The sequence below is a fragment of the Copidosoma floridanum genome, unplaced genomic scaffold (assembly GCF_036245765.1).
Source record: "Copidosoma floridanum isolate Cflo_tuat_1 unplaced genomic scaffold, Cflo_Japanese_pri ptg000004l, whole genome shotgun sequence".
Classification (NCBI taxonomy): domain Eukaryota; kingdom Metazoa; phylum Arthropoda; class Insecta; order Hymenoptera; family Encyrtidae; genus Copidosoma; species Copidosoma floridanum.
This window is the reverse complement of record NW_028321881.1, coordinates 27625714-27644559: the sequence shown is the minus strand read 5'-3', so window position 1 is coordinate 27644559 and position 18846 is coordinate 27625714. Positions and strand designations below refer to the sequence as shown.

General features: G+C 29.8%; 1 protein-coding gene across 2 annotated transcripts in view; it reads right to left on the bottom strand.

The window, feature by feature from the left end:
- The window catches only part of Tdg (Thymine DNA glycosylase), an 889072-nt gene extending 876108 nt beyond the window's left edge, over positions 1 to 12964 (bottom strand). For both annotated transcript variants that reach the window (XM_089595813.1, XM_089595819.1), the window contains exon 1: positions 11855 to 12964. In XM_089595813.1, the coding sequence (XP_089451939.1) occupies positions 11855 to 12009 (155 nt within the window). In that variant the 5' untranslated portion in view covers positions 12010 to 12964. The remainder of the gene's footprint in view (positions 1 to 11854) is intronic.
- Positions 12965 to 18846: the final 5882 nt, after the last annotated feature.

The window sequence follows — 18846 nt, the reverse complement described above, 5'->3', positions numbered from 1 at the left end:
TGTTTGCTTTTACTGGAAAAGCCGTAATACAGAAAAATAAGCGCTCTGCATGAAGAAGATGCTTAATTTTAAGACAAATGAAAGAAGCCATGGTAGACCTAAATCAGCCTCAGCATTTCTCTACAAACTGCTAAAAAGTGCCAATTTTGCCCTATTTTTGATAGTTTGTAACTGGCGTTTTAACAAACATTTTAACTTTAAACTTTAACAAAACATAGATTTTGTGATTTTTGACTACCCCACTAAATTTTGACAATATCATCATCCAAACGCATATGAAAACAAAAAGAAAAACAAAGCTATAAAGTGTAATTAGTTTAATATTATTTTCGCAGCAGCTATGCTTATTGCTAGAATGTTGATGATCCGTGCAATCTCAATATTATCACGAGCTACCTCATACTAAAAAAAATTGTTAATTTATGATGCTTAGATCAGGAGACATCAATAATTTTTTCAACCGCATCTTATCAGCTTAAAGCAACTTGCTAAACAACACGTCAACACCACTGCGAGAAAGATGGCGTGGCCTGAATCGGTGGCGCGCCTGTGCCAACAACGCTGCTGGTACTTTGCAAAAAAATTGTTTTTGCTATACATATTTAGGATACTGACGAAAAAGATAGAAACACAAAAATTTAACGAGAGTTGTATTAACAACTTACTAAGAGAATAAATTGTTATAAATGGCCCTATATAGTCTTACTACTTTCTTAAAGCCATTTTTTGGAATGACTGACGTAAAAAACAAGGCGAATTTGGCTCTTTTTGGTAATTTTTGGAAAAATGGCAAGGCCAATTTAGGCCCATAAGGGCTCATTTATCTTGTCTTTAAATTGTGCATCTTTTTCATGCAGAACTCTGTTTTTTATCTTAATTACGGCTTTTCTAGTAAAAGTGAAAAACCTGGGTTGGACCTTTTTGTCTTTTTTTTGAGGATACTCTTCATTTATCACATAACGATTAAAAAGGCTTCAGCCACGTAACAATGGATCTTATAAACTAGGATCTAATTTGGTTAATAACTTTATTATACTTGCAAATGTACTCTATAAATCATACTACTATCGATGAAGTAAAAACTAAAATAATCATTGTTAACTTACACAACGATTTTCAATTTCTTGTATTCGATCTGTCTTTTCCATTTCAAGCAATAAAAACAACACTTAAAAAATGTATGATTTTCTTGCACTATTTTCTAAGCACTTATTTATATTACTCTTAGTCTAAACTACAAAGTAACGAGTGAGAATTATAATTTGAACTTCTTAAGCAGTGTTTGACCTAGAAAATTCAACAAATTTTTCGGGCGTTTTAAGTTTTTTTTATATAGGTTGTAAATGCTGTTGTCTTTAGAGTAAAGATTTTTTATGACGCTTCTGATAATTTTGGTAAGAATTTTACAAAAAATTTTTTTAATATTAAATGAACATTTATTTAAAGAGGCAGTTAGAGGGAGCTCATCCATTTTTCAAGGTATAAGGTAAACGTACAACAGAATAATACATATTCGCAAAAATATGTATCGATATAAAACAAAAAATTTTTTTAAACAAGATTAGGCCTATGGCTATCGTACAGCATATGTATTGTCATCCATACGATTAAAATAACTAATAAAATTGTGTATCTTTTAAGAATTTCATCATGAGACATTCAATACAATATCCACACATTGACTATGAAAATAGACAAATTACTTTTTTACTATTAGTTTAACTTGCAAATAAAAAAACGTTACAGACAGCTGAAAAAAGACAAAAAGATACAAAGTACTAGCAAATACAAGTATTACCGTCACATTACCTAAATGCAACTTATTTTCATAGTATTTTTTGCGCTTTGTTCTGTAAAAAATTTAATTATTTTTTTTTTAGATGCGCATTTGGACTTACTTATTGTTTAATAATAAAAAAATCACAGAAACAAATTTTGTAACATGATGTCATATCTATTATAATGAACCAAAATCATCCAAGGTGAAGTTGTGAAAATCTGAATGATACATGGCAAGTAGTTTATCTATTGACTTTTTAAATGCTTAACTTAACGTTATTGCAGTACATCTGTGAACTTAACAAATGATTTATAATTTCACTTGTTACACATTAACATAAATAACTTTATAACGTATATTTTTAAATGACAGAAAAACAATTTCGTACGAATTCGGAGCTCGTTTTGGCCATGTTATTCTTTACGTATATTTTTGTTACATTTTTTTCTGATAAAGAGTTTTATTGGTATTTAAGAAGTGTCATGTAGTAAATATTAGTAATTCATATCAGAAATCAAATTGACAGTAATTTTAAGATTAAGAAAAAAGGGAAAAACGATTTTTTTTTTTCGTCAGAAATTCAAAACTGTACCACTTATCTAACACCAATGTTATCTACAAAGACTTATGTCAAATGAAGATAAGGCATTATAGATGAAAAAAGGACGTCCATTTTTCATGTTTAATTCCAGGGAACAAATAAATTTTAATGTTGCTGCTAATGGTTCTTTCATGTAACAGCTTATTAAACTTTATCCATTGTTCTAGTTCTGGCTAGTATAAAGTCCTAAACAAATGGCTTTTCTTAAATACCAACAAAACTCTTTACCAGATTAAAATCTGACAAAAATGTTTGGGATCTCCGCTAACCATAAGGTTCCTTTATTTCTGTGAGAGTTGTCGCTGACAATAATTGTTGACTTTAACTTTTGATCCAGATTGCTTTCTCCATCTCTCTGCCACCTTTTATTCTTTATTCTCTCTTGCTTTCTCTTACTCCCTCCTTTTATTTCACTTTCTCTCGCATGTACGTGAAACGAACAAATAACTTTCTGCATCTTTCTGTCACCTGACATTCTTCGTCTATACTTCCATCTCTCTCCATTTCTCTGCCATATAAGTAAATGTAACATTAGGTTGCGTTATATTAAAAGTAAAAAGAAGGGATCATATAGCTATGTCTGCCTTGTCTGCTCTTAACACACTTTTTACTTGCTGTAAGTCAATAAGTCTGTCACTTTTTTCTCTGGTCTAATGGAAAAATCCTTAAGTGAATCCTGTACTTTTCATTTGCAGATGCACGGAATACGATGAAAACGTGACTACTTTAACGGAAATTTTTTACCTTAATCTTTAGGGAAGGACAAGCCTACATTCTTAAAGTAACCATAAAGTCGCACGAATATACAAACGGCATGATTTTCCCAATTTGACCATGTAAAATCAGCTTAATATAGCAAAGTGGGTGCAGCTCTGGTATCACCGTCTACTTCTCAGTGCAGTGCGCTTGTTCTATATGATATGTCTTTGGCATTACTGTGCACATTAGAAAACATTTTTTATTTAATAGTCCAAGTTTGATAAGAACTTATTCTATAATAATAATGTATAATATATATTATATACTTATAACAAGAACGTTATAAAATAAAGTATTATTTGTGCTTGAAGGTCGTAATACTTTTTTTGCTACCTAATTTTTTAAAATTATTTTCTACACGGAACAGGCATGAACCGTAACCAACAATAGTAATTCTTTTATTTTTCCGCTACACAAATTTTATTGTTAATTAATAAAGACGTACGAACATTTATTTATACATATACATTCAGAGATATTTATTTTTACAAGTATATTTTATGTAAAATTCCATGTTGTGACAAACGTGTTACGAAATAGAAATTTCTTTGCATTTTTTTATAAACTTTTTTTTAATTACAATGTACAAAAAAATCATTCCTTATTTTAATATTATAAGCGCAACAGCTGTCCTCGGAGCATTTCTTTTCATGACGACTCCTAAGGGGATTTTAAACTAAGTATTGCACCACGAAAAAAAAAAAGTATTAATATACCGGAATGTATAATGCGTATGTAACATCTGTCTAGACCCTTCTAAATGAATCAATGCCAAAATAAGTCGTAAATTATATCGATTCTGTGTTCAATCTATCTTGAATCTATATTAATTGACGTTAAATCGCCTCAGTTGAAAGAAGTTTACTCGTACCCCACCTTTTTGGCGCATAAGATCAGCTGTTTATGTAACCTCTATGACTATATATACATATATAACATGATGCACTAACAGTAGCTGTTAAAGGAAAATTGTTTTATTCACTAATTTATTGCTCATTCCATAAACCATGAATGAAGATGACACTATAGATACGTAATCACTAAGTTTTTAGCTATTTCCAAAAAAATTTCCAATAAAATTTTTACGTTGATTATCCAGATATTGCAAGTTATGTATCAAAAAAGTACTGATTCTCATAAAACTGCACGTTAAAAAAATTAAATTACCAATACTTCACTTTATGAGCTATTAAGGGACTTGGAATTTGAATCAAAGGTTTTTCTTACACTAATTTATCTCTATTTGAAGTATTATTAATATATTGAGGTTAATTTTCTTAGCAAGTAAACTTCCTTAAGTCGGTGTTAGTAGTTCACCATGTAATAATTCGAGGTGTTCTCCGTGGCTACAGTTGTAGTTCTAGTTACTGCCGCACGATGCTTTTTTACGTAATGGAATGGCGCAAAATTTTTGCACTTTTTGAACACGTGAAATGGTTATGGATTTAGTTTCAGCTTTAGCCACTTCATTTACTTTAAAACGAGCTCTTAAACACTAATAGTCAACACTCACCCCAAATAGTTCTTCCATATAAGCGTTGTAGTTACAATTGAAAAACTTTTTTTCAAAGCTTGTAATTTTAATACTGTTAAATTAATAATGAGAAAGTATTGATTCAACGATAAATTAGTAATAACTACTACAATATTAATAAAGAATCAACAATGCAATTAACGACTGATTTAAGCATTGAATAAGCACTAATATATTTCATAAGGAAAGTATGGTGAAATTGCGTATGTAAAAGTATTTTACACAAGGATGTAACTCTAACATCTATGAATAAATATTGGTTATGTAAAAAATATTACAAAAACTCAATCTTTTACAACTGTGTCATAAAAGCTTCTCTCTTGCCACCCTGTTTCGAAAGAAAAAATTGATGCCAACTTTAATCTTTGTATAGGTAGTACTTTTTTTTGGTCTGGAAAGATAATGCAAGTATCACATTTTATTTTATTTTATCTTTTACGCAGATTTTTGTACATATGATTATGTGTGAGCATATGGTACAAACAAATTTTCTTAAACATTTTGCTGTTCACTTATCATTGACCATGCTGATCTGGCTGTGGAATTTGAGTAGTTTTTCAACTTTATTATTTTGTTTTTATTTAATTGAATCACTTGCCTGATCGTAAGGAGTCTGGGCGTGACGGTAGGTAGGAGAACTTGGGTCCGTAGGGGTCACAGAGAAATATGCGTTTTCTTTCATTTCATAAAGTACACTGCATCTGAAGTTAATTTTCTTACTTAGTGTCATATTAACGTAACGCATCGATTGATCATACAACCATACGAATTAATTTTTGGTTAATAATTATTTCATTGATTTAAGTTTTGCTGGAAAAAATTTAAGTTTGTGTCATGTCTTAAGAAAAATATGAAAAAATTTTCTTGTACGACTTAATAAGTTTGATTACAATAAAGTGGATGTGACACATTAATTCCATGCCTGTAAAGAAATTAATTTTTTTTTTTTTTTTATAATAACTGGTGTTTAAATTCCACTCCTTTATTTAACTCTGCTAATAGTTCATATAGCTCCCTTGCGAAAACCTACGGAGTTAAATATGTTTCATTCAATAGATTTTGATCAACTGAATCTAACGGAGTCCTCATTCATACCTCAAGTGGAGCAAAATCTTGAGATATTCTAGCTTAAAGTTGAACTGTTTAATACGAGCTAAAATGGTAGAGCATCAAAATGTCAGCTTTACAGGCATTTAACAACTCACAATAAAAAATCTGAGCAGACAAATTATGATGTACTTGTAGAAAAATCTCTGTTCTTCTCAATACTTTCATATAAAATGCTGGTAATTGGGCATTTTCCCAAAGATATTTGCCAAGAAAGACGTGAAAATCAGCTTCATTATTATCAGATAGTAGCAGAATACGAACACCGATGTACATATATACGTATACATACCCAAGTGAAACTCTCCTACTTGACAAGAGCAGTAGAAAAGGAAGCTACCTTAATCAAAACCACGAACGAGACACAAAAGATTGTAGAACAGGCACACTGATTATGATTTAAGTGATTATCGTGGATATTAGATGCATGCAGGTGTTGTGACGTTAAGAGGTTTTGTCTTGCTTGCTCCCTATCTTGTTAAGCCAGTTATAATGTTATGAGAAACTGAGTTGTGTGTGTTCAAGCACGCACAGTTGGTAGCGCCCGCTGTAGTTCGCTTGATGGGGAAAGGAAAGAGGCTGCGATTATATGAACCAAAAGAATATCATGAGCTTGTCACATTCATGTCTAAACTTGACGTAAGACACGAGTGAGACAAGTCCGGGATATTTTTTTGGTTCATGTTATCGCAGCCTCACGAAGGTAAAGCGAATGTGAAAGACGAATTTCGCACAGTTTGGTTGGGGGCTTTATGGGTCGATCAAAACAGGTTGAATGAGCTACAAAAGCTGGTAGCTCCTCTCAACACAAACACATATATATTATATATTTACGTTATTCTCACCTGATTAAGTTTTATTGCTTACCCTGTTTGAGTGACAAAAGAAATTTTACAATTGTCAAATTTTTAATGTGAGAAAACATGAGGAAAGCCGTAAGTTTCGTTTCCGCTAATGGAAAGTAATAAAGTACTAAAGTACTGAAGAAGTACTGAAGCGTAACAAAAAAATTTGACATACTGCGTAAAAATGACGAGAATTAAACCAAAAATTTCCAAAAAAACTGTTTGAACAAATAGATAATCGTTGAAACCAGGTACGTATTATGTAAAAAAGTTAATTTACTAACTTTTTTTATGAGTTTTTAATTGCTCCATTTCAGGGTTAAGACAGTAGTAGACAGTCTGTTAATAACTTTTAAAGTATTTATAACCTTGACGTTGTTACAAACAATTTAATGTTTCAATTTATCTATGGAGCCCCTACGAGAAACTCTGTTAAATTAGTAATTATTAATAAAAAAAACAATTTTCAAATAGCATGAAATTACTGTTGTTGCATGTCTTGTGATTTATTTTTGAACAGATGCATATAATTTATGACTTAAAATATGTACGTAATAATACATAAGCTGTATGATTTTACTATCACAGGTCTAATTTTTAGTATAACAATTATTTGTTTGATTTTATTACATTTTTTGTCACCATTCTACTATTTGAAGTTATGTTAAATTTATGTTGCTGAAAGTAACTTAGTTCTTGTAACTGCCAGAAACATCTAAAACAACTTTAATTAAAAAGATACAAATATTTACTACCTGTTTCAAATTTTAGACAGGTGAACATTGTACTAAAACTTTCTTAGAAAATGATCGTTGAAAAAATTCTGCTTATGATTTTGAATCATTATTTACTAAGAAAATAGCTAGCGCAAGGAAGTCAACGGTCATTGATTTCTTGTTAATATGGTCTCAAATAGAAAAAAAATTAAGGATAAGGAATTAAAAATTGTTTGGTAGGTTAATAGTGGCAATTTTATTATCTATTTTTACTATAGAATTACGATTAATGAAGAACATTTGCGATGATAATAAAATTACTAAATGAGCCTAATCCCATTTTGGAATTTCAATTGTTACGTAGTTAAACGAACGTACTATAAAGCTTTTTAATCGTTATGTTATTGGTTGAGACTAGTCACATAATTTATTTAGCAACATTTAGAAGTAGTCAATTGCGTTGGACATAAATGCTTGAGATTTACGAGATTAATATTCTCAAATTCTATTAACTTACAATTTAGGAATGCTATTTAATCAACCATTCACTTTTTCAGGTAACATTAAGTTATATTGTATGTCATATATTTATGTTATTTCATTGTCATTCCTAGTAGAGGTGAGTATTTTTTTATTTGAAGTTGAGATTTAACAACTATTACTTGATTATATAAAAAATTATGTAATACATGCAGGATTCATTATAAAATAAGTATTTCACAATAAAAATGTAGTGCAGTTGTTTGCAGAAATGAAGAAATGAAAAAACTGTGAGGAAAGTATTGTACTGTAACAGATTTTTGTAAAAAATGCTAATAATATTCTTAATCGAGTTAAGGGCACCTTAATAGTTTGAATTCAAAAACATCAGATTTTTGTAAGCAACCATGATTATACTTTTATTACAGATTAGGCATAGTAACAGTGTAAGATAAGCTCTTATTACTCAAAATCATGGTAAACTAATTGGGTAGTTCCTTGCAAAAGTTTTGTTTATCGTTGATAAGTAATTACTTTAACTAGTCTTCTTGAAATTAACGTAGTAAGTTGAACATAGACGACTATAAGTGTGAGATTTTTTTAAAGAAATAAACTTATACTAAAAAGCATTATTATCCGTTTGTTTAGATGTTTATTATTACCGGTACGTTAATACTCTATCTAACACTACCATAATTTGCTAACATTGCTTATTGTTCAGTTTATTTTTTTTGTCATACCTGTCTCAAACATTATGTTCTTACATTTTTTCTTAAAAACCAATAACAATTAGTTTTAAGATTGTTATCATTAATTCAAATTATCGTCATTCGTAGTTACGTCATTGTGAAACATGTTAAAACAACAACTTTTTTCTGTGGAAATGTACCCTTTGTAATTATTTTGCTAAATTTTTTTTTAAGTGAATAAATGATAGTTTATAATAATTTTTAGTGAAATAAGTCTTAGGTGTCTCATAACAATTTACACTTAACAAATTTCTTACAGTTTGTAAAATATATACAAAATAAGAAAAATAAAAGTTAGATCACCATTGTCCTTGCAAGTGGAAATCTCATTCTCGAAATAATTATTGTACTGACTTTCTGTACTATGATTTTCATTGAGAATCGCTACTTGATTCTCATTTCAAGTATGAAATTTTCCTCCATAATTTTTGAATATACTTATGAATTATTATTTGCCACACTGAGAAAAGTTGCGTTGAAAAAAGTGTTGCACCTATTTTAAAAATTACTATATTTTATAGAAAAGCTGAGACATTCAGACAGTGCAATAGTTTGAAAGAGTGCCACCACTGGTGACAGTCGGAGTCACTGGACCAGAGATAATGCATGAAAGTAAGTAACAATTACTCACTAATAATTTAATCTTACAAATTTATCGAATTAAAAGATGTTTGTACAAGTAATAATAAATTTTCCATAGTCTCTGATAACCTTATCCATTTTTCTGAAAACAAACATTACAAAAAATATATAATCTCAAAGCGTATGGAAAAAAACAATAAATTAGTCAACGAAAAATTTATTCTTACTTGTATCAACGTCTTCTAACTCGATATAATGCAACTATTGTTGAGTACGTATGAAAACGTGTACTGTTCATGATATACACAATAAAGTTAAAATCAAGGGATTTTTATTTTTTATTTTTATTATTTTTTGTTTGTTTGATGGAATTCATATAACCTTAAAATTTTACCACTCGACAGGCACATATACCTATAGTTATCATAGAAAATTACTCTCGAACATAGTAACTTTTACTATACTGAATGGCATTTCAGTGGAATGAGAAATTTTACTACGTCACATAGCAAATTCTACTTCTGTATGTGGGACATTTTAAAACGATTACAATTAAATTTACTATGTCGTATAGCAAAAAGTATATGATCACAATTTTCACTTTATTAAGACATAGTAGTTTTTAGTATGCTGTCCAATTTTTGTAGGGCTGTTCCAGAATAAAAATTATTTAATATATAATGAAAATTATTCTAAACGTAATAATTTTCGTCATGAGGTCAGTATGTTTTAGCTTCCCTGAAAAATATACTCATTTATAGTATAGTTATAATACCTTTTTGTACACTTCTTTTTTCTGTGTATTACCGTTTTACCCTGTTGAAAAATATTTTGCATAAATTCGAAAGTTTTCGTTTTATGTTAGAATGTAGTTCTGTTCTTTTAGGCTGATTAAAACATTTACTGGTACGTTGCTATGATCATACGTAAGCTCAAATCTGACTTAAATATTTACAAATTCTAGAATTATTGGACAAGTACATACTACTATAATAATTCTTGAGTTTAGTTACCATGACAAAGATAAAATGTCTTATAAAAACATCTACAAATGTTGCACGATGGTATGTCGCTGCAAAGATTACAATGGACCTTATCAAATAAAATACATCTTAGATGTATTATAGCCAAATTAAATATTTACTACGACTCTGGTATTTTAAATACTTGCTAGATCAATTTAAGACTAAAAACTTTTATAATTCTACGAAAATAGTTCCAAAAGAACTAGAAAAACTTCAAAAAATCATTGAACAATTTTTTCTCTTCTTTTTACTGGAATGGCTAGAGTACGTCATTAAACTTTTTTTTCTTAATTACTCAAAAATGCTCAAAGCAAGCACTCGAAACTTCAGACTCCTAATTTAATGGGCTTATCATATTTTACGTCTAAGTACACAATGATAATAACAATTACCATAAAAAATTACCATAAATAGTATACCATACGTATATCGTCATCAAACCAGTGCTACTGAACGACTGTCTAAAAAATATGTAGTTTTGTAAATGAAGCCATACATCTCCTGACTTTTTATTTCTAGATTTATGTTTGATACATAAGAAATCAAACTTAAAGATTAAAAATTCGTGCTATTAACTTTTTAGTGGAAAGTCACTAAAATTTCATTAAAATTCGCTTAAACTCAGTAAAAGACATTTTAAACTTAAAAAAAAAATTTCTTTAGCACAATACGTTACAAATTTTTAACGTTTTCGATGTTTTAGCACTGGTGCATACTTATTTTGAAAGTGTTTTTATGATAATGCATCAATCGTTGGCCACAAACAAAAAGGTCGTTAAGAATGGCTAATAAAATACTTTTTATCCATATAAATTTCTGCATTAGAAAAAAGATATTAAGCATACCTATTTAATTACATAATTTCGTTCTAAGAGTGAACTTGATTTGCAATAATTACATACTACATATGCTATATTATTCATTTTTATCAATATTTCCCACATCAGATACTTACACTTTTTGTTATGAATATCATCCTCACTAACCCATTACAAGCCATAAATATACTTAGATTAACTATCAAATGCAGGTTGAAGCTTCTTTTGAGTTTTCGGTTTCTAATACTAAGGTTGCGACAACAACTATTTGAAAAATGTATTTTTTTTAGAACTGAAAGAGCCTGTTATCCCACAGTTGTACAAATTCGTGATATCATTACAATAAATTTGTTTTATTAATGAACAATATGGTTGATCTGCAAAAACAATCTGTTAAAACATTTGAATGATCCAAAACAAATCAAACTCTCTATGTGATCTTAAAAGAAATGTTTGAGACGAATTTTTGAAACAGTACTATTTAATATCTCTATCGATTATTAATAATTATAATACTCTATAGTGATATCTATGTATACCACTATTTCACTTGAATATATCTTAACTAAATCTGTACTAATGTCTGGACACACCTCGAAAAGTTCAAACTCCCCCAAACTACGCTACTAACTCAAAAAAAAAGTAAGTATTTTCAGTTTTTATTAAGTTCTCAATTGTTTTGTCTTTGTTAATGACATCCATGTATTTCATTTCACAACTTATGGTTTTAAATATTACTTTATAATTATATTTTAGTACATAAATTGTCAGATTTTTTCCCTAAGCCTTAAGCTGAGTAATTAATTATTCTAATGAGATAATAATCAGTGCAAAAAAATAAAACTGTACAACACCTACGTTTTATACAGATGGTGCATGTGCTGTCCATAATCCATAGATTGATGCTGCAACTGTTGCTGGTGATGTTGCTGTATTTGATGGGTCTGTAAGGTATCTGTGCTTGAACCACCAAGCAAGTTGGCGCTTTCTCTAAACAGTGTGGCAACTTGCATCCTGACTAACTACTTGCTTCTGCTTACCCGTCAGCAAGGAGTCTGTCTTCATAAAAGCTTTCCACAACTGAGAATTTGAGTTTTTTTTGTCTATGCTGCAAATACGTATTACTGTAATTGAGCCAAGAGCTATAAGTATGGTTGCTTCAAGAAATTCTAGTGGGCAAAAATAACTCAAGAAAATTACAGAGCTGTAATACAGTTGTGAAAGTATGTTGATGACTAACTCAACCAGGTAAGAGGCATAGTACTCTAGCCTTTACTCTTAGTGCTAGATTCATTTTATGATCGTGCGTTTGTCTCCTATTTTTCAGCAGCTCACAAGGATTAACTTCTGTGTATAATAATATTAAAGATTTTTTAAGTTTAACTCACTAGCCACGTAACATTCGACTGGGCGAAATATTTTTATTACTAATTAAATAGTTAATCTCTACCACAAGATTAAGAATTATTAAGCTCTCAAGTAGAGTACTCACTAACTAACCTAAGCTCTATTGCCACATTCAACCTCTCCCATAAGTCACTGAACACTGCACTAAGTTATTTACACTTGGATTATCACAAACACAACGACGGCAACAGCAACAAGATTAATCATTAAAAATATGACAACAAAAAAAGTCAGAAGACTAATGAAAAACAACAAAATGAGGAATACGTAAAGCTATGTGCAGAGGAACTGCTGTTTAACACGCGGATATAGGTACCTAGTGCACGCGCCCTCTTACCTTGGATTACACCTTTTTATAATTTTCACTTCAATGTCAGTGATGCTGCTGTACTATGACCAATTTAGTCACAGTACTTTATCTACAGTGTATTAGTAATTCATGGCATAATATTTGATAAGGGCTTACGTTTGAAAACAGGGTCAGGAAGACCGGCGTTTTATTAGAGGGTAACTAATTCTATATCTCTCAAAAAAAGTTTGGCATGACACTAAAGGCAACGAATGTAATACAGCGTACCTCTTGTTAGTGGTGCAAGCATTGGTAGCGACGCATATGGCCTTCTGTTCGTATTACTCGGTCCTAATCGGCCAGTTTCGGCATGCCTCGGATACTCTTTCCTTTGCCATCAATACATCAAAGCTAGACTTTAACTATACTTTTCATGCAGCAGTCAAGCTGCAGAAAAGATCTGCGGAATGATTCGTTGCGTCTTAAAAGCACGAGAAAAAGGTTCTCTACTCGTCTGCAAACGGATTTTATTTGACAAAATTGTATTTTGCTTATGGTAATAAAAAATAGAGTTCCCTGATACATCCAATGAAGACCATGAAGGTCTTTTATCACAGTTAGCGAGGGAAACTAGAGAGTGGAAAGGGAGGAGGGTACATCATTTAGCATTGGCAACTATTTTGGACAGACAAGTGTATACCTATACACATTTACTTGAACCTGTTTTTTAAAGTTTTATTACAAAAGTCCTAAGATCAGCTTTTTCAAACGATTTTCTCATTTTTCTCATTCCCACTACCAGAGTTCTTGTAAATACGTATCCTAATAACTCTTGTTATTAAATATATGCCAACACATTGTTTGGCTAAGTATACATGTTATGATTATCTATTGAGGACAAGTAGCTCACCTACGACAAGTAAACAGCAAAATAACCAAAAATAATACTTGAAAAAAACTTATCACAGAGGAACGTATTTCCATTAATAATTTTTCATTTTATTTGCCGCTTGTGTCATTCAAATGCACGTATCATAAAATTAGTTTAAAAAAAAAAAGTAAAAAAAATACTTTTCAATAGAAGCTGTAATACAACGTTTTTACTTTTTTGCTTAGAGTGGCCAACTAGAACAGTTTTTTTTTACTTTGGACCTGGTTTGCACTCTACCTGGACCTGTATTGTACATGCACAATTTCTTCTGTTAAAGCAAAAGCAATAGGTCTGGCTCCAAGGGCATCATTACTGCCAAGGTAGTTATTGCACAATCCACTCTCTAAATTTGAAATAGTATAGATTTCACTACTTACGAAAGTGAACGAGGTGTTCATTTTTAAAATAATGAATATTAACTAATATTTAGGTTAAAAATATTTTCACTATTTCAAAACGTGAAAAGTCATAGAAATTCCCTATTAACAAAGCGAAAATCACTGGATTTACTTTTTTTCGAGTTAACAGCTCAGTCATGTGTGTGTCACTGAACAAGCAACGTTGAACCTGACCGTGTGTGTCTTTTAACAACTGTTTTGATGTTATGAAAAGTATGATGTTACGTTTGCATATGGTGTCGTGTATATTATGATACAAGAAATTTGTTTTAGATTTTAGCATCTAATCAAGAATTTAAGACCGTTACTGATGTTGTGTTGCTTGTGAAAAAATGTTATCCTAAGTAAAGTTTTGAAAAAAAATGTTCATTAAGTTAAGTTATCTTATGAACGTTATTTTTATGAAAAAAATATATAAAAGCTAAAATTTCATCTGAGCTTGTAATGAATTGTTTATTTGAGCACAACTGAGATATAAGAAATGTAAGAGGGCAATATGACGAAGGTGCTAGTATTGTGCTTGCATGGGAGAATCACAGGCCTTCAAACTCGTGTGCATAAAGTAAAACCAAGAGAATGATACATTGCTCTGCTCATTGCTGAATCTTATACATTCAAGATGCTCTTGAAGGTATATCTTCGGTAAAAAAAACACAAATAGCAAAGTACGAGATCTTATAAATTTTGTTAGAGATTTTCCTAAAAGATTTAATGAGTTTAGAGAGAAGAAGGACAACGATATCCATTTTTTGTCACTTTTTTACCCTATAAGGTATGTTTGATAACTCATTATTCATTGATGATTGATTTCTACTTCTTACAAAAATTTTTATAACAAAAGATATACATCTGTGAAAAAATTTACTTATTTTTATTAAAGTGCTATAATGTTTGCGTCTCATCTTCATTTTATTACAAAAATAAAAAACACATTTGTGTTATAGGTAAACAGTCCGTATAAAATTGCTAAAATCACTATCTAAAAATAACTTCCTGACAATTAATTATTCTAAAAATAAGTCAATTGGTCCAGAAACAGATTCTTTTCTGTCTGCAAATGCTTGAAATATTTCTGAAAGCTTAGCTTTGTTTGAATTTTGCCTCACATTGCAAGATTTAATTAAAATTTTTGAACAAATGGAGACATTTAATGCTGCTTTTCAAAGAATGGATCTATGTGTTGAAAAATCATACGTTTGTGTCGATCTTGTAAAAAGTACTATGCGAGAGAAAAAAAAATTTAATATCATTTGGAATTAAATAAATAAGAGTGCTTAAAAAAACAGTATAAAAGAGCCTATTTTAAAATAATCGCGAAACGTGCCAAAGTGTACAAATTACAAGTCAAATAATCAAAACTTTGTGTTTTCTGATTTAAAATATTACTATAAAAAAATGTATTTCCAAATCATCGATCAATCCACATATTTTTTAGACAGAATTTACATTTATCCTAAGAATCAAACTTTTTTTACAATAAGTTTGTCTACAAAAACCTGTCCACTATTGTCCAGTCCATTCTTGCGTCTAACTGATACAAGAACCATATTTAAACGTCCATGCAACAAAGTACGATGATAATAGTCAACTGACAAGTAAACCTACCCAAGTGTCAGTCACCAATTTTAATAAAACTTTGCATAGTGCTAGAGAATCAAAAAATCAATAACAAGTGTTTTTTCTTATCAGCGGAGAATGGTTCCTAAAAAAGGTGAAATCCACCCTTAAGTTTTTACCCATAAAACACACATTCTGTAATATTTTCTTTTAAACTCAATATTTTTCAAAAAAATTATATGAAAATTGTTCCCATCAAAAAATACTTATGATTTAGGAAATATTTTACAGTCAGGGTTGCATCCCCTTTATTTTAAGGGTTGAGACTATGTTTTTTATAGTAAGTTTTTTTCCCGAAAACTCTAAAATTCGTTGAAAATTAATCAAAAAAATGTTTTTGCATGTTACATAACATGTGCAGTTAATCAATATTTGTATTTTCTTTACAAAATCCCCCGTAGGGGTGAACAACCCCTATTAAAAATAAATTACTAGAGCCGTTGAAGACAACAAGTTAAACATAAAAATTGATATACCAGGATTTTTCGGGACGCTGATTGCGTATTCGTTGTCAGGTTTTGGAAATTGAAAATAATAAGTCTAATATGGCGGACCACAGATAAAAATTCAACACTTCAAGGACAGCGAGGGAGTAGAAATTATAATTTTTAACCGATTTTTATACTTTTCAATAATTCATTCATAAATTCTCTTGGTTAATACAAAATACATAAGAAATGTTTTTTATTAAAAAACTAATTTGTTTCTTCGTGGTTTACCGAACTTTATTTTTCTTCAAAATATCTTCCGTATTTTTTTTTAACATTTTTTTTACTTTACTTGTATTTTAAAACGTACGGAAGTTCTTTTTTTGCTGTACAACTATACAATGGATAACTTTACATAAATGTTTAATGAGTCCATCAAAGTAGAATTTCCAAAATTCGTTTTGAAAAAAAAATGTACATTGTCAGAAACGATTCAAATTTATATACTGTCACTAAAGTGTGTACTAATATCCTATAAAATTACTCCTTACTAAAAAATAACTACATATAAAATTCTAATGTATTATTTCATTGACGATACTAATGTACGCTGAGAAAAGTATTGCCACATAAGTTGTCTAGGTTCTCCGCAAAAATTCACAAAATTTTGAAAAATGCGTTTTTGCAGATGTTTGCTGCATATGGAACAATTATTATTTAACGTTAAGATAGCCAACCAGTGCTTAAAATATGCATTGAACCTTGTTCTTATTCGTATTCAGTTTTTGTATCTCATTTGTATCCAGTGAGCCTTAAACGTACGAGGTTTTATAAGTATTTAACACGTGTATTCCCAGGTGCTTAGGTTCATTATGTATAAAGGTATAGATTACCCGTATTGTATGCACGTAAGAACTCCGTAGGTTCAAAGTTTACTGGTCATAAAATAAAATATATTAAGCGGGTCATCGTTGACGTATTGTTTAATTACAAGGTTTGATAATTGGGATTATGCATGGAAAAAAAATTTTTTTTATTCGGTCCGTCTTGTAGAGTTTTGAAAAATAGCCAACACGTAATTTTTTTTCCTACAAAACAAAAATTGTAAAAGATACAGTTTCTTAAAGTTATGATTTTTAGATAGTTACAAAAAACGCCATACATATGTGACGTTGTAAAGCATACATTACACATGTATATTTTACGATCAATTACGAAAGAAATGAGATGCCTACCATCAAAATGGATTTCAAACTTTCCAAGATACAGCGATTTAAAAAAAGTAACAAATGGTCACCTTACGTTTAATAACACGGAAATGGTTAAATAAAATTTGTTCAAAATTAAACTATATCAACATAATATCAAATTCAAGTATTCTTGAAAGTTAAAAAAAAAAATATTTACTTTTACTCAATTTATCGTGTAATTGTAACGTCACATGTACAGGAAGTGTATCTATAGCTCTGAACAAATGAGAAACTTGAAGGTACTATACCTTTTGATAATTTCATTTTTTTAAAAAAAGAAAAAATGCGTGTCAACAATTTTTTAAAACTAAACAAGACGTACAAAATAGAATTTTTCATACATTATGCTGATTATTTTAACATGAGTACCAGTTTGCTGTCAAAACGTTAAGTAACTATTGTTTGGTATGCAGCTGAAATTTTCAAAAAACAAGTTTTTTTTAAACTTAGCCAATGTTTGTGGGAAACCAATGGATTAAAAAAAAATGAATAAGATCTTTTCAACATAAGATAAGCCGAGGAATCAGAAAACGTTCATATTTTGTTAAAAACAAAATTCTTTATATTGTTTCAGGGGGGGAGTTCATATAGTAAGACTTTTAATTTTGGGAAGCTCGTTTGTCAACCAGATCAACTTTGGCGCATAGATGAAAATTCAAGCTATTAGCGTGGTGTCAGTTTTGGTACATGGTTCGTACAAAAATCAATTTTGTTTCGGAATTTCCACTTTTATACTTTTATTCGATGCCATTAACAGATTAAATAATGAAATTAAATAATTAAATAATCAAATTCAGCACTGTCAAAACTTACTAGATGAGATAAGTTTTTAGTGTTTAAAAAAAAATAACTTTTTCTACAACCATGAACCTAAACTGACACCACGCTAATAGCATAAATATGTATCAATATGCCAAGGTTTTACTAGCTGTCAATTAGGTAGTATCGTTCATAAATTATTATATTACAATTCCGTACTTGCTTATTTTAAAGTCAGGAAGACGTACCTTTATGTACACTAAAGTAATTGTGAATCAATACGAGTTCTTTAGAACCTCTGTTTCATATTTCATGTTAAGTGTTTTTTTTCTGTTTTGATTCAACTCACCTAGCATACAGTTATACGAGTATGTGTTTGAAACAATCAAGAGAAATACTGGTATGCAAGTACTTTTTTATGGTTTCATTAATTAAAAAATATTAAATTTAATTGTAAATCTTAAATTCATAGCTACATACATAATGTTCATGAATGCGAGAAATATTTTAAAAGTACTAAGTCAAAACTTTATGGATCCAACTTTTGATGTAAAATCTGTTACTACAAAAGAAGAAATATCGATTGCTCTTCACCTAGAAAATTTGATGAAAGATGCGGTTAATTGTCAAGTATTTGTTGATACTAACGATAGTTTATGCTTCAACGATTTTAGTGCAGTACCTGAACCTATTGCAGTTAAAGATGATGAAGACAATTACTTTGATGATGATTTTACGACTTACAACGATAAATCTAATAAGCAGATTGAT